This window comes from Diadema antillarum, unplaced genomic scaffold (assembly GCF_040938485.1).
Source record: "Diadema antillarum isolate AM-2024a unplaced genomic scaffold, OU_Dant_1.0 scf00000220, whole genome shotgun sequence".
In the NCBI taxonomy this organism is placed as follows: Eukaryota; Metazoa; Echinodermata; class Echinoidea; order Diadematoida; family Diadematidae; genus Diadema; species Diadema antillarum.
The window spans coordinates 352493-368694 of NW_027271109.1; the positions used below are offsets into that span (position 1 = coordinate 352493).

Here is a 16202-nt window from a genome sequence, read left to right on the forward strand (position 1 = left end):
ATCCTGCTATTTCGCTAATTATTGCATTAATTCCAAAATAATTGCAAGATTTCTTGGGATTTGGATCACGAATGCTGATCATGCTATTTTTTGTGAGGTTTTTAAGTCCACATACACGTGTAGGCAAAAATCTCATCCAAATCCTGAGATTTGGATCCTGCTAATTTGTGCCAGTGTGAATCCCACTTATTATTTCCTACTGGCTATCTTTATATTCGCAGCCTATCCGAGACACGTACACCCACACCCACACACACACAAACACACACATGCATACAAATAATTATACACGGCGCAGCACAAGAGAGGACCAATGTGCACAGTTTGTCTATCTAGGCCTACTCCATTGTGTAGTTTACATTGAGTTACACATGCTCGACATTGGTATTTTCATTAGCCAAGAACATCAAAAGTTAGTTGCACTACATCAGTCACATACATGTATCTACTCTAACTTTTTCCTTTGCACACACGAAGGTTTGCAATATTGACATGTCCAACTCAAAATGATTATCGCTAATTTTGGAACACAGCTGCCCCCTACAAAAATCCTACAACTGTCCTGCCGACGCTTGATGAATTAATGCACTGGAATGCAGAGTGGTAATCAAAGCATCTTGACTCTGAGATGGATATACACAACTACCTCCTTCTGTTTGAATGAAAGAGGCTGCACATCGAAGACATTACATTTTAATGACTGTTAGAAAAAGTGCTTCGGTGCCGCCACGACGACAAGAGCATGCACGCCACACGTGCGGCCCAACGTGCTCTGGGATAGGGGGATTTGTCCTTCGTGAGACAAATTCGTACAAGTTGCTGACAAGAGAGAGAGAGAAAAAAAGGCAGCTTCAATAATCTTAGTCCTTAGAAGAAGGAAAAATCACGCACATACTTATCTTAATTTTCGCAATCTGGAAAGGTATGGCCTGTGGCCAATATGTCACAATGAATTTAAAGTGAAGACGAGGTAATATTTGCAATAAGTGTAATACGAATTGGAGTAAATGCTTAGTTAAAGACCTCATTTTTTTTTCCCCCAACATAGAAAAGGTCACAATGAATTTCAAATGAAAACAATGTATTAATTGCAATAAGCGCAATATGAAGCTGAGTAAAGGCTTAGTTAAAGACCTCAATTTTTTGCCGTCAGAGAACATTGGCATAGAGCTAAGGAAAAATATGTGACCCGCTACAACAAAAAGGTCCTAAAGTCGCGCACGGTCGAAGCCGTGAAAATCGAGTTTGAAGTCAGAGCATTAAAATTGGTCAAAACTTATGATTTTCTGATTTTGATATATTATTGAAGTCTAACATGTCTTCTATCATCTGTCGAAATTTTGAAGCAAAATAATCAAAGGAAAGATAAAAAAATAGCGTTTTTCTGAGCCATGTTTTTTGGCGTTTCAACGAAGCAGAAACTGGTTCGAAAATTTGGATTGAGCGCCACAGATAGGCTCTGCCCCTAACAACGACCAGAGTGATCTCATTGGTCAGTTTCCTGCTTGCTGCTAACCGAAGCGTGAAGCTTGCACGCTGCCCAGTCGACTGGTGCATGCGGGCGGGGTGCGCTATGCTCAGCCACTTCTCACATCCTGGTCACTGATTGGTTGGTGAGGAGACCGCCGACGCTGATGTGCTTGAATGAACTCTTCGGGGGTTGCTAGGGCTTACCTTCTATTGTCCAGAGGTGAAAACTGACTTGCATGTCCCTTGATCGCGATTGCGTCGAAAGGAAGACTTTTAGGGCGCTTTTCTCGAAACAGTGATTTTCCAGACATCTCGACATGCTCTCTTTTAAACATCGATATCTCCGCAGCCGATTATTTTTGTAAAATGTGTTATATATCAATTTAAAGCAGAAAGATTAGGGGATTATATCATGCAATTTCCAAATAATCGACCTCCCCCGACTTTAGGATCATTTTGTTGTAGCGGGTCACATATGCCAAGTTACTTCAGTAGCATTGTTTCCTCACACTGTCATTTCATTGTGTGCTCTTTAACATGCACCAGTAATTAAAATTTTGTCCGTTTTCTTCATTAATGAAACATTACCATAAACACGGTAAAACATAATAAGCAATATATCACGTAAGATATTATATTTGCCTGTCATAACACTGAAAATTTCTGCATACACAGGCAGTGTGGCATTATCTAAGCTTAGATTTTTTTTTTTTTTCAATTGTAATCAAAACAAAAGATACCATGCACGCAGGCTCTTTGTTTTCTTGCTTGTTTGGAAGTTTTGTTTGCTTTTTTTTTTCTCTTTGCTCTGTATGGATATGGTACAACCACACTAACACTCTTCAGTAGCAAGTGATCATCTTTTTGAGGGCTCATTTATTCCAGTGCCTGTTAACATTTTGTAAGCTTACTGCCTTTGGCATAATTGCCACAAATTGTTCTTCACTCCCAATACTGGTACACAAACAAATATCAAAAATGCCTCTGGAAAACTGTTGATATGCTTGAACTTCAAATGCCCATCATCTGTCTTTTGATGGAAAATTGGCAAAGGATAAAAAGGTCAGAATCATGGCATCAAGGATTTTGGTAATGAATGAAACCATGACATCCAGTTAATTATGATGGCATGCAACTGCAGCTCACTAGTGTAGGACAAGAAAGGCATGGGAAAATGGCACTGGATCTATACTTGTTCCATCTGTTCTGGTTTTCCCAATCACTCACCCTCTTAACCCATTGAGGACGGACTGATTTTGCTACAACACAAATTTCTCATAGACACCTGCCCGAGTAGGCTCGGGACTCGTCCTCAATGGGTTAAAGTCACATCTTTTCCTCAGCATCCAGAAGAATATAATGGAAGGATAATTTGTGCAAACTACATGTAATCAAAAGGCTGAGCTTTTCCATAATTCAATCATAAATCTATACAGTGATGAAAGTACTTGAATACACACACAAAAAGGGATGGAAACAGTGTAGAAAATAAGAGGCTAAACTTGAAATAAATTTAATGTTTGCATTCAGATATTTTTTTTTTCATCATCATTATCATTATTATCTTGTTTTTTTCTTACACTATGACAATTTGAAAAGTAGAGTAAAACTTGCACTCTTGTGTACTCTACTGTACATCTGCCTTGTTTTTCATGTTTACATCTTCACATAATGGCTAGCTGGCTGGGCTCGGATAGGTGGCAACCTTGCCTGGTAGCCCAATGACCACTATAAGCATGGGCCTTTCTTGCCAGTTTCTATGGAATCCACAGTAAAGTCAATGTTGTAGCTAGACTGGAGTCTACAAAAGCCATGAGAGTGGCTTGCATAGACCTGGCAATTTCCTCCAAACTATAAATAGAATTTAGAATTGGCAGCTATTTCATTAAAAAAAAACAAAAACAAGGATTGAGATTTTAACAAAGACAGACTTATGCATCTAAGGTCACTCTGCACACCTGTATTTTAGAGTCTAAGGACAAGGTTAAACTTAAAGTGCATTGCACACACCAACCACACACTGACTGCTGGGACACGACATGCTGGGACACGACACGACATATGTACAGCTTTCCTCTGACATTTCTATGATAAGTGATCAATCACACTTGTCTATCTTTCTCTTTCTCTCTCTCTCTCTCTTCCCTACCCCCCTCCCCCTTATTGGGCTTTCAGCCCCTGCTTCACTCAGGATGCAGCCTTTTGACAAGGCCTCCTGGCTGAGGTTTGGAAAAGTGGCGCAGGCAGCAGGACTTCTATAAAAGCTGACATGAATTTCTCATCTTGAACGTTGTTTTTTTTGTCAATTCTGTTACCACAGAGTTAGCAGCAAATCAGCGACTAGCATTGTTCACAATAACATCACATCAAGTGAATATGCATAAACATGCTTGCCGGGGCTTGCTCATCTGTAACGCTCCGTAGTCCAGCCTACGCTGCCTGCGTTGTCATGTGATTCATTAGCATACTAACTGCGGATCGACTCATGAATACATGAATAATTCAGGTTAGCAGACATCGTGAAGTTGCAGGGGAAAAAACCCAGGTTTGAAAAGGCCTCATGGCTGCGCCATGCGGTCTCGCGTTCACGGTTTTCTCGCAATATTCGGTGTGGCGAGTTAGTTTCATTTCTCAGCCGCAAGGTCTTGTAAAAAGGCTACTCTGGATGTGGCCTTGACACTGTCCTGCCTCTGGAACACAAAATATCTTTGCCCTGTCTCCTTGACCTCATCATCTGCTTTTCACATGCTCTTGTGATGGCGAGAGGGCATATAAACATCCTCTGCATCACTTTTTTTTTTTGGGGGGGGGGTGGTGGTGGGTGTCATTTGGTCAGCTAAATACACAGCATCATTGATGTCAATTGTCGGCTGGAGTGTTAGACTACCATTGCAATTAGAAAACAAAACAAAGTACATACTCAAAGAGAAAGACAAGGGGGGGGGGATACTACACATATTCTAAACGAGTATTTGTTCTCATTATTTGCTTCTTTTCAACAATTTTTAATGATTTGAACTTGCACAAGAAAACAAAAGTACTGGTCCATTCACTTTCTCTACGTACCCTCTTGCGTGCATACGGATAGATCTTTACTTTTGCTGTTAATATAAGAAACAGTAAAAATAGACGCTATATCACATGACATGAGACTCATTCACACATTCCTGTATACTACTACTTAAAAAAAAAAATGAAATGTACAAATATTCCATCACCCTACCAATATCAATTTTGGAACTCACATGAACAAATTTGACAATGCACTCAGCAATATACTGATCATCATTTTTTGTTTTGAAAGAAAGTAGTATACATTCCTGTATACTACTTTTCAAAAAACAAGTACAAATATTCCATCACCCTACCAAAATCAATTATGGAGCTCAATGAAAATATGACAATGTAAATTTGAGAAGACATGAATGTAAAATTGGCCTCCAATGTGCCCCCCCCCCTTAACATGAACAAACTTGACAATGCACTCAACTATATACTGATTATTTTTCTTTTTGAAAGAGAGTAGTATACATTCCTGTATACTACTTTCCCCCAAAAAAGGTACAAATATTCCATCACCCTACCAATATCAAATATAGAGCTCAGTGAAAACTTGACAAAGTAATTTTGAGAAGACATAAATGTGAAATTGGCCTTCAATGTAAACCCCATGAACAAACTTGACAACACACTCTGCAATACACTGATTATTTTTCTTTTTGAAAGAAAGTAGTTACATACATTCCTGTATACTACTTTAAAAAAAAATATTCCATCACCCTACCAAGATCAATTATGGAGCTCAATGAAAATATGACAATGTAAATTTGAGTAGACATGAATGTGAAATTGGCCTCCAATGTGCCCCCCCCCCCCACATGAACAAACTTGACAATGCACTCAACTATATACTGATTATTTTTCTTTTTGAAAGAGAGTAGTATATTACATTCCTGTATACTATTTTCCACCAAAAAAAAAAAAGGTACAAATATTCCATCACCCTACCAATATCAATTATGGGGCTCAGTGAAAACTTGACAATGTAATTTTGAGAAGACATAAATGTGAAATTGGCCTCCAATGTAAACCCCATGAACAAACTTGACAACACACTCTGCAATACACTGATTATTTTTCTTTTTGAAAGAAAGTAGTATACATTCCTGTATACTACTTTCCCCCGAAAAATACAAATATTCCATCACCCTACCAATATCAAATATAGAGCTCAGTGAAAACTTGACAATGTAATTTTGAGAAGACATAAATGTGAAATTGGCCTCCAATGTAAACCCCATGAACAAACTTGACAACACACTCTGCAATACACTGATTATTTTTCTTTTTGAAAGAAAGTAGTATACATTCCTGTATACTACTTTCCCCCGAAAAATACAAATATTCCATCACCCTACCAATATCAATTATGGAGCTCAGTGAAAACTTGACAAAGTAATTTTGAGAAGACATAAATGTGAAATTGGCCTTCGATGTAAACCCCATGAACAAACTTGACATCACACTCTGCAATACACTGATCATTTTTCGTTTTGAAAGAAAGTAGTATACATTCCTGTATACTACTTTTCCAAAAAAAAGTACAAATATTCCATCACCCTACCAATATCAATCATGGAGCTCAATGAAAATATGACAATGTAAATTTGAGAAGACATGAATGTGAAATTGGCCTCCAATGTGCCCCCCCCCCCCACATGAACAAACTTGACAATGCACTCAACTATATACTGATTATTTTTCTTTTTGAAAGAAAGTAGTATACATTCCTGTATACTACTTTCCCCCCAAAAAGGTACAAATATTACATCACCCTACCAATATCAATTATGGGGCTCAGTGAAAACTTGACAAAGTAATTTTGAGAAGACATAAATGTGAAATTGGCCTTCAATGTAAACCCCATGAACAAACTTGACAACACACTCTGCAATACACTGATTATTTTTCTTTTTGAAAGAAAGTAGTTACATACATTCCTGTATACTACTTTAAAAAAAAATATTCCATCACCCTACCAAGATCAATTATGGAGCTCAATGAAAATATGACAATGTAAATTTGAGTAGACATGAATGTGAAATTGGCCTCCAATGTGCCCCCCCCCCCACATGAACAAACTTGACAATGCACTCAACTATATACTGATTATTTTTCTTTTTGAAAGAGTAGTATACATTCCTGTATACTACTTTACAAAAAAAAACAAACAAATATTCCATCACCCTACCAATATCAATTATGGAGCTCAGTGAAAACTTGACAATGTAATTTTGAGAAGACATAAATGTGAAATTGGCCTCCAATGTGCCTTCCCCCAAACCCCCACCCCCATGAACAATCTTGACAATGTACTTACCAATATACTGATTATTTTTCTTTTTGAAAGAATTGTCTATTTTAGGGGGTGGGGGTATGGCGGCAAGGAGGGAGTGGGGTAATTTAAGGATGTTAAAGCAGAACTAAATATTATTTAGTAATGGAACAACCTTGATGTAAACATTTATATCCCACTCACTAGATTTTCAAATCACTTTCCCTCCAACAGTTTCAATTGTTGTATTATTTCTCTTTTGTTCAAATGATCATGATGAGGTGTTCATATCCTTTCCTTCTTCCATTCATTCATTCATTCAATCTCTAATATGTATGACACTATAAGCAAGGAGAATGCTATTTGCTAACTGTTTCTGGTCACCTTGAGTGACACACAAAAAAAAAGTCATTGTCATTTGCCCATTTCCGCTTAACATGTGAGGAACAGACAACTTTATAAACTAGAAAAGCACTCTGAGAGCACAGACCTCCGCCAAGCATGCAGCTCATTTCCACCACTGATCTTGTTCTTCCATAGATGTCAGTGAGCATTCTGTGCTGAAAGTCGCCCAATTTCCCAATATAGATGCCTTTGTTACGTCATACACCCTCAGCTGCACGGCGCACCTCACCCTAGCAGAAACTAGAGCACGCACTTTACTGCGTGCATGCAAACCTCAAATACGCGCAGCCTGAGCTCCTAAGTTCATTTACCCTACCTGCCAAAATATCAAAAATCCTTTATAAATTCCCCCAAAATTCTCAGATCACTACCAAAAGTTAATCGTTTGTTACTTGCATCATTCTCGACCTTTCCTGCAAGTTTCATCCCAATCTGTTTACTACTTTTTGAGTTATTTTGTACACACAAACTAACTAACAAACACACAAACCAACGGTAACGAAAACATAACCTCCCCCCTTGGCGGAGGTAATAATTCATGTGTCTGGGCACAGTCACTATTGAAATCCAAACTGCAAGTCAAAACTCAATTCATCTTAATTCTTTTTGAAACGCTATTGCCATATGCAGTGTGTGTGTGGAACACATATCAAGATAATAATAATCATCTTTGTAATCCCATAATAACACTTCAAATACTGTTCACAGGTTGAAGTTGCCTCTAGGTCAGGTCATGTCCTAGTCAGTGCACAGTTAGCAGATCTAGAGTGCTTTATTTGCAGCCGAATGAGGCTTTTGGTCCATGCCCTAATGGCAGCAAATAAATCTGATTTTTGCATTGTGATCCTAAAACCCATAATTTTGCATATGAATGGGCTTTCCATGTCCTACCTGAGGGACATAATTGTGTTTGCATCATTAGGCCTGTTACGCCTGTCTTCATCAGCCCGAAGTTTCAAAATAACGCACTATTTTGCGGTTACAAAACTAGCCCGATGTCAAAATAGCACGCTATTAGTGTAGTGAAGACGCAAATAGCACGCCATTTGATTTAGAAACTTTCCCCCAAAATCTTGGGCTAGTTCGTGAAATAGCGTGCTTATTCATTTGCATCTCCATCAGCCCAAAAATTTCTCGATCCCACCCCAACATACATTCCGGGGAAGCACTGGCTGGTGCACATCAGCAACAGATGTTACGAACCGTTCCCTTCATTTTGCTTCCCATCGAAGGCCCCGTCTAACTTATCATGGACATGGGGTGTCCCCTAAACTGTCAATGTTGATACGATTTGCATACCGACGTGCCAATAGAATGGTAGAAAATAGACCTGAAAGCTCATAACATGTATTGCGTACACGATTGAGACTGATGCGACGAACGTGAGTCCATCAAGCTTGTTACGATTCTAATACATACTGTACCTAAACACGTGTCCGTACCAGTCTTTTGTGTATCGTACATACAGTGATATGGGAAATTTGCACAAGGAGATCCACTTTCAAACCAAAGAGTGATGCAAAGTACGAATGTGTCAAATTTTGGGTTAATTTCCCCAAGTGGGCTGTTTCGAGCTGATGAAGCCCAGATTCGCAATATCGAGCTATTTTCCCAGACCACAAAATATCCCGCTAGTTTGAACTTTGGGCTGATGAAGACACGCCAAGTCTAAAGGGGAGGACAGCAGGATACTATCACATCAGCTGTTATTTTCGTGAGGATTAAATTTTCGCTAATTTTGTGAATCATGGCTGGATTTAACCAGCAAAAATGTCCCTATACGTTAGGCTAATAGTGCACTTATGATAAGCCTCGGTGTCATATCCCGAAAACAACATCTCGCGAAAATGTTTGTGCCCTCCCCATTCGTGCAAATATCTGTATGCGAAAATAACAGCTTATGCTGTAACATACACCATTGCTCAGTCAAATTTACAGGGCCTTCAAACCAACCCACGTGATTGCAAAGCAGAAATAATACCAACTATCTTGTCCCTCCCCCCCCCCCCCCCCTCGTCATCATTATAACCGTGAATCAGCATATTAAAGGGCATATATGCATATGATTATAAGGTTACAGCTCATTATTCCGAAGGCTCTTCAGTCCGAAGATTCGTTATTGCATAGGTCCATTTTTCCGAATTTCATTTTCGGATTAACAAATCTTCGGAATAACGCCACAAATGTTTGGATTAACGAACCCTTTTCATTTTCGGATTAATGAACCTCTAGGTATGGGGAATTTGTGTGTTTCGGATTAACGAACTTTCGAAACGACGAACCTTCAGAATATCGAACCTTCGGAATAACGAACAGCACCCGATTATAATGACATATAAACGAAAGACAATGAAAATACATAAATACACACCTTTCCCAGTGGCTTCAGCTTGCTCTGCATGATAAACTCAAATCGACAGAGTTCGCAGTGTTTGGTGTTGGAGCTCTTGATCCACTGCTGAATGCAGGCCTGGTGAACGTACTGCAGGCTCCCCAGGCAAAGGCACGGGTGAATCAGAGGTGTCTCCTCGTCTCCCTCGCAGTGACATATCCTACAAATGTCATTCTGATTCGAGATAAGGGACGGTATAGAAACGAGCGACTCGCGCTTTCCACGTGGCGCACTGCGCGAGCCGGGCCTCGAGCTGGGCCGCGAGCTGGGCCGTGAGCCAGGCCGTGAGCCAGTATTAGCTCTCCCCCATGATGAGGACTTGATAGAGTTCCTGTGGTTTGAGAGGCTGCTGGCAGTGGACGGGCGTGAACTGGACTCTCCGCACAGGGAACCTGGCAGGCACGCATTTGAGTCGCAGATGACAAACGGCATCGCGGTGGCAGGACTGCTCATTGTGCGGAGTTCTGAATGGTTGCTACTGGTACTTCGGTGGCGCTCTGATGCAGGCCGCGACCGGGATGGATGGCGAGCGGACGGTGACATGGCCTGAAAGGATGGAAAAAACACAAAAATAAGAGTAACTGTTTGTAATTATATTCTTTGTTTGCATGGTTTGATTGGGATGCTATGCATTTTTTTCTCACATCATCACACCAGTAAAACACATACAGAATGACAAGACAGAACATACTTGCTATATTTATAGTCAGACCTTTTCACATAACTGCCCATAACATAGTGCTTGCACACTTGTCACAAAATGTATGAAATTTCATACAGCAAAACATCAAGTGGTAAAAGATATACAGAGTAACATTGTAATTAGTAGCTGCATGAACTACTTGTACCATCCACAAAGGAATCAACAGAAATTGAAAGATAACATGGATTTAAATGACAGTATTAAAAAAAAATCAAGAACGAAAAACCACTCTGTTGCGTAAGTTGATTACATGTGTTATATCATAATAAAGTCACGGGGGGGGGGGGGGGGGGGGGGAGGGGAAGGGAGGCTTTTGCAAGCACAGTGTGCTCAGCATTTGAGGTGAAGTGAATGATGCCAACGCTTTAACCTTCACAGAAGGTCACATCATGGACACGCTGGGATGCTTGTTATACCCAAATCAGGTTTTCTATATTCTTTGAATTAGCGGTGGGGCTCAGGTGAGAGAGATAGATAAATTCTGTAGCAAATCAACTTCAGTTCATTTGAAATTTTGATTGAGGGAAATTTCTACCAAGGTTTACATTGTACAACTCTTCCTGGTATACAAAGGGTGATTTGTGTTTTGTCATACAACCCAGAGTATATCCTTTGTATAAGGCTTAATGGTAGCTGAAGTGTTATGAATGGCAAATGTGTGGGGGTTTTATACAAATTTAGACATCAAATCTGTATGCTATGGGTTCTCCAGAAAAAAAAAAAAGATGTGCATGATCCCGAAAAAGGGGTGACATATAAAAACCACATCTATTTCACCATTTTAATGTGTACTTGAAGAAGTTAATTATTTCACTTGTTACAACGTTGACCGTGGGATCAGTATGATTATATGGACAATACATAAATGAACATACGATATCTAAATTCAATAATAAAGTTTTTCCTTCGATGAAGTCTTGTGTCAAGTTGTTTTTATTGCAATTGATTAACAAATTCACCTACATCAACCTAAATGAGCAGTGATTAAGCACTGAAAAACATGGCACTGATCAAACACTGATTAATTCAGGGTTTGCTTTAATACGTCGATGCAGGTCAATATGTCAATCAGTTGTGATACAGTTTTCCCATATTTCTAAATCATATCACAAAAGAATAATCCTCTTCATGTACAATCACTGTAGTATTGTAAAAACATAGCAATCACTTTCAGGAGGATGTGGTTGTGTTTGCTACATCGTCAACAAAACACATGATTTCTCATATTAAACTTGTCTACTTAAAAACTAACAGGTGAATTGTGAAATGACGACGTCTTGACCTCCTCGAATTTTAGTGCACTGATTGTACCTATCATCAGTCTGATCTGAATCAAATTTCTACCAATCTGTTTGACTGCTTATTGCTTTTCATTTGTATGTGCTTGTGTGTGTGTGTGTGTGTGTGTGTGTTTTCTATTTTCTTCTCTGGGTAGTTATAGTAAAGTAGCATATGGTTGTGAAGGGTAGTTAGGTCAGCTAGGGAGAATTGCTTTTGGGGGATGGGTTTAATTTCAGATATAATGACTTCCATTTTTTTTTTTGGGGGGGGGTGATTGCTGTACCATTCTATTTGTTACATTAAAACATGAAAATGTACATTTCAGTTATTTTTTCAGCCTTAGAATTATTCACTGAAGTTGTACAGTAATACCAAAGTGAATTGATGTTTCTTGTATTATTTGATTGGAAGTGAGTAAATAATTAGTTGAAAAAATAATTGTGCGTGTGTTTATACAGTGGCAGATCCAGGGGGAGTGCACCAGCCACATGCCACCTTTATGTTTTTGTTGAAGGGATTGCGTGCACCTCCTTTAATTTTGTAAAGGTGTCCCCCTCTCCCTTTACAGAATTCCCGAATCTGCCTCTGTAATGCCTACTTCAACAGAGTGTGGGTTTCATTCAAGTGGGAGGGATGGATGATGTGCTCTTTGCTGAGGTAAATTTAATTTTGTTATGCATGAGTCCTAGGAGATGCTGGCTAAAGTGAAGAAACATGCAGTTTCTTGCACAGCAACTGGCCAGTACATTTGTACTATCCTTTATCAACTACTCATGAGCTGGGTCAATCATTGAGTCCATTGCTATCACTTTATTACTAGGTGTAAATGTGCATTTTCTGTCTAGCCGGAACAAAGTTAAGCTATCACACATAAATGTTCTTGTTTTTTCCTTGAAGTCACGCAGTTTGGACAGTGGTCATCGATAAAAGAGTTATTGTAAAACAAGGAATGATGGCATACATTTTCATTTCACGAGAGCCAAGATTCGCAACATTAAAGTGAACGCAAAAGTTCTTGCCTACACTGTATACACTGAAGGTCAGTGACAACTCATGAAAATTTAATGCCACGAAAAAGGCTGTCGGCTCCAATTCATGAAAATGTTATGCTGCAAAAGTATCTTGCTTTACAGTAGCAGGTGCATGTGAAATAGTATGCAAGATATCAGAGCTCTGAAAACCCCACTGGTGACAACTGTGCATATATTTATAATGAGCTTGATGGATGACAAGAAGCAAAAAGAAAGCAACACGTTGCTCACTGAGCCAGAATTCTGAATGCATGATATGCACCACTTCTCAATACTGTAAATTGAGATGCTTAATGACTTAATGACTAAAATAGAAAATAATACAATAATCACTGCCAAAACACACACACAAACACACACACACACACACACACACACACACACACACACACACACACACACACACACACACCCACATACACGGTAAATGCATTTGTGCATGAATCTGCACCTCTCCCAGACATCCAACACAGCTTGGACTCTGTATTCATTCACACTCAGCATTCACCAAAGTCAGCCACTTCGACAAACCACCCCTGCAGTACAGTATCATACGGCAGTAATGCCGGTATGCATATCCCCATTAACAATTGCATTATCTATTCATTACCATTATTAACATTGTCTTCTTCCCTTCTCCTTGCAACATAATACAACATATTGTACATGACTCAACTCTCTCTCAGTTTGATTCTCATTGGCATATTGTATGTGACCTCAAACATTCCGACATGTGAATACTACTTATGCGGTTATCTTTGTTGGCAGTGTAGTGACAGAAAAATTGCTTCCACTCATTCCACAGCAAATACTGCTGTATCATTGCCTTGGATTGGGCAGACTATCCACAGTTTTATACAACAAACAAAACCTATTTTCTAGTGCATCCATTCCACCTAATCAACACGAAAACCAATTCTAGCGTGCTCCTTCCACCTAATTAACAGGTAAATCAATTCTAGCATGCCTGCTCCTCCTGGGGAAACATTCATATTTATCAAGCCTCTTATCACTGCTGGCAGGGGTGTACAGGAAACTGGACGCAAATGAATAAAACATCGATTGGTTTTAACTCTTCAGACAAAGGCAAGCACATTCTGAGTGTTGAATTTTTAAACAGCAAGCCTACCTGCAGAGATTATATTGCTTTATTTCTGTTTTACAGAGGCACTGTCATGGTTTGCCTGCACAAGAGCTGCTTGACAGACATTTTTTTTTTAATTTATCACTCCCTCCTAGTCATTTTTTTCCCCTCAATATCTCTATCTAACTTTGTATTTCAACACCCTTTTCTCTGTCGTTGTCGCTGATTCTCTTTCAATTTGTATCCCTCGCTCCACCACCATCACGAAAGAAGTACTGCACGCTCTCCAATCACATTTTGGGTTCTTAAATTAACAACAGCCCACAATTTTTATTCCTGCCAGACGTGAGCGACGTGCGACAAGCTTATTCATTTGCTTTTCATACCTGTCCGCCTCTTCACAAACACTGCCTTTCAGCGAGACTATCAATCCAGTCTGCCATGAGCACTGCGGAGGACGTCTGCTGCCTGCAATCAACTAATGCTGCTCCCCGGAGCCGTTGCTATGGAGACCCACTCATATTAGCATCACTCCGATGAATTGGACAAAATCATTTGGCAGGGTTTTGATGGGTCACATATATGATAACAAACGAGCGGAGGATGCGGAGAGTGTGTGAGGTAAACTGGTCAGCACCAGCAGGATGACCATCAAGCTTTGAATTAATCTCTGACGGGGAAACGAACACATTATGGCCTGATTCAAAGGGGGGAAAATGAACAAAATTAACCTGTTGTCCTCTGGCTGATGACATTATACACAAATTGATTGGAACATGCAAACATCAATCTCTAGCACACTTATTACATTTGAAATAACACAGTAGCATTATATTACAGTTCGCTCTGCTCAAAAGATGTACTATATGCATTAAGGCAATAGCATTTCAATAACTTTGTGTGATGTGCGCACATGTCTGCTTGTAAATGTGATGAGTGTTGCATTTTGCAAAAAAAACGGCTCATTTATTTTCCAACAACATGATCACAAACATTGGAAAAAAGACTTAGATGTGACATCACCTTCGATACTGCACATGTTACAACAGAAATGGCTTCTTGAAAATAGAGTGATCCGAGACCAACTCTTTCCTTTTTTATGTTTTTGAGGTGTTTCATAAAAAGTCAGTTCTTGCAAAATGGTTAAAGTCCAGGACACATCAAACAAGAGAAATATCACAAACAAATAAAAACATAATTTCAACCCCAAACCTCACTCTTGTCATCTTATCTGACATTGCAAACAATGATTGAACGAGCAAGGTGGTCACAGAGATTGATTGCGGTAGTTCCACATCTAACGCTGATATTTTTGTGAGCACTACACCATCATCCATCTCATCATTCCCAGCTGATATTCTTGCTAAATTTCCAACACTGACAATGGCTAGAAAGGCATGAATACATTGTCCACAAGTAGCTTGAATATAAGGCCACAAAAGCTTCTGACTTCTACATGTCATTTTGTTATTACCTTTTTAAGGAGCAATTCGTTTGGCGGAATCCTTGGCATTTTGTTTTGGCTTCTTCAACACAAATCATATTTCATTATATTTTTTTTCAAAGTAAGAAATGTTATGGGCAAATCATAACAAAGTTCTCTGTGATTCTGAATTTTAAGCTTTTTCTTTGAAATAAAGATATTTATTCCAAGAAATAAGGTAGGTTGATACTGAGTAGGTCAGGTGGACAATCACAACCCTCCGGCAACTTTCAGGGTGTTGGCATAAAAACCCTTCTACCTTTGTCTTTCAGAAAGAGAGTGTATGTACATTACATAATTCTCTATTTTGAAGTCACATGAATTACAAAAAAGCTTTGGCTTGGTATGGATCCCTACATTTTTTTCTCAGATTATGTTCATTTCATCATCATAATAAAACAAAGGATAGCAAGGAATTAATCTCCATTCTTCACTATACTGTACGTTAACCATACAAGACTGTAGCAGCATAACATTTTCATCTGTTCTATTAGGGAACGAAGAATAAGTTCAATTACTAATATCTGAAGAAAATGTCAGTGCATTACCAGCAAAATGTAAGAATTTGTGAACCTATCTTTATTTCTCTTGCAACACTCCAATACTGCAAAACATGATATATTTGCGGCATGAAATTTTCGTGAATTGGAGCCCACAGCCTTCTTTGCGGCATGAAATTTTCTCAAATTGCAACTGGCATTCAATGCATACAGTGCAGACAAGAACTTTTGCGTGCATTTTAATTTTGCGAATCTTGGCGCTCGCGAAATTAAAATGCACGCGAATATTCCTCGTTTTACAGTAAGTTAGGGTGAAGTGTGGGAAGGAAACCAGAGTGTGGCCACTACTAACATGGAGAGCTCTCAAGCCAGTCTAATGTGAATTTCGTTTTCTGTATATATTTTGTGTTGCTACAAAGATATCTGTATAAAATGAGGAACGTTCACATGCATTTTTCATGAATTTCACGAGAGCCAAAATTTGCGAAATTAAAATGCACACGAAAGTTCTTACAGCT

General features: G+C 39.1%; 1 protein-coding gene across 1 annotated transcript in view; it reads right to left on the bottom strand.

Annotated features, from left to right (window-relative positions):
- LOC139724533 (E3 ubiquitin-protein ligase MARCHF8-like) overlaps positions 1 to 10132 on the bottom strand; it is a 30017-nt gene extending 19885 nt beyond the window's left edge. The window contains exon 1 of the mRNA XM_071635666.1: positions 9582 to 10132. Coding sequence (XP_071491767.1) covers positions 9582 to 10055 — 474 coding nt within the window. The 5' untranslated portion in view covers positions 10056 to 10132. The remainder of the gene's footprint in view (positions 1 to 9581) is intronic.
- Between the last annotated feature and the right edge of the window lie 6070 nt (positions 10133 to 16202).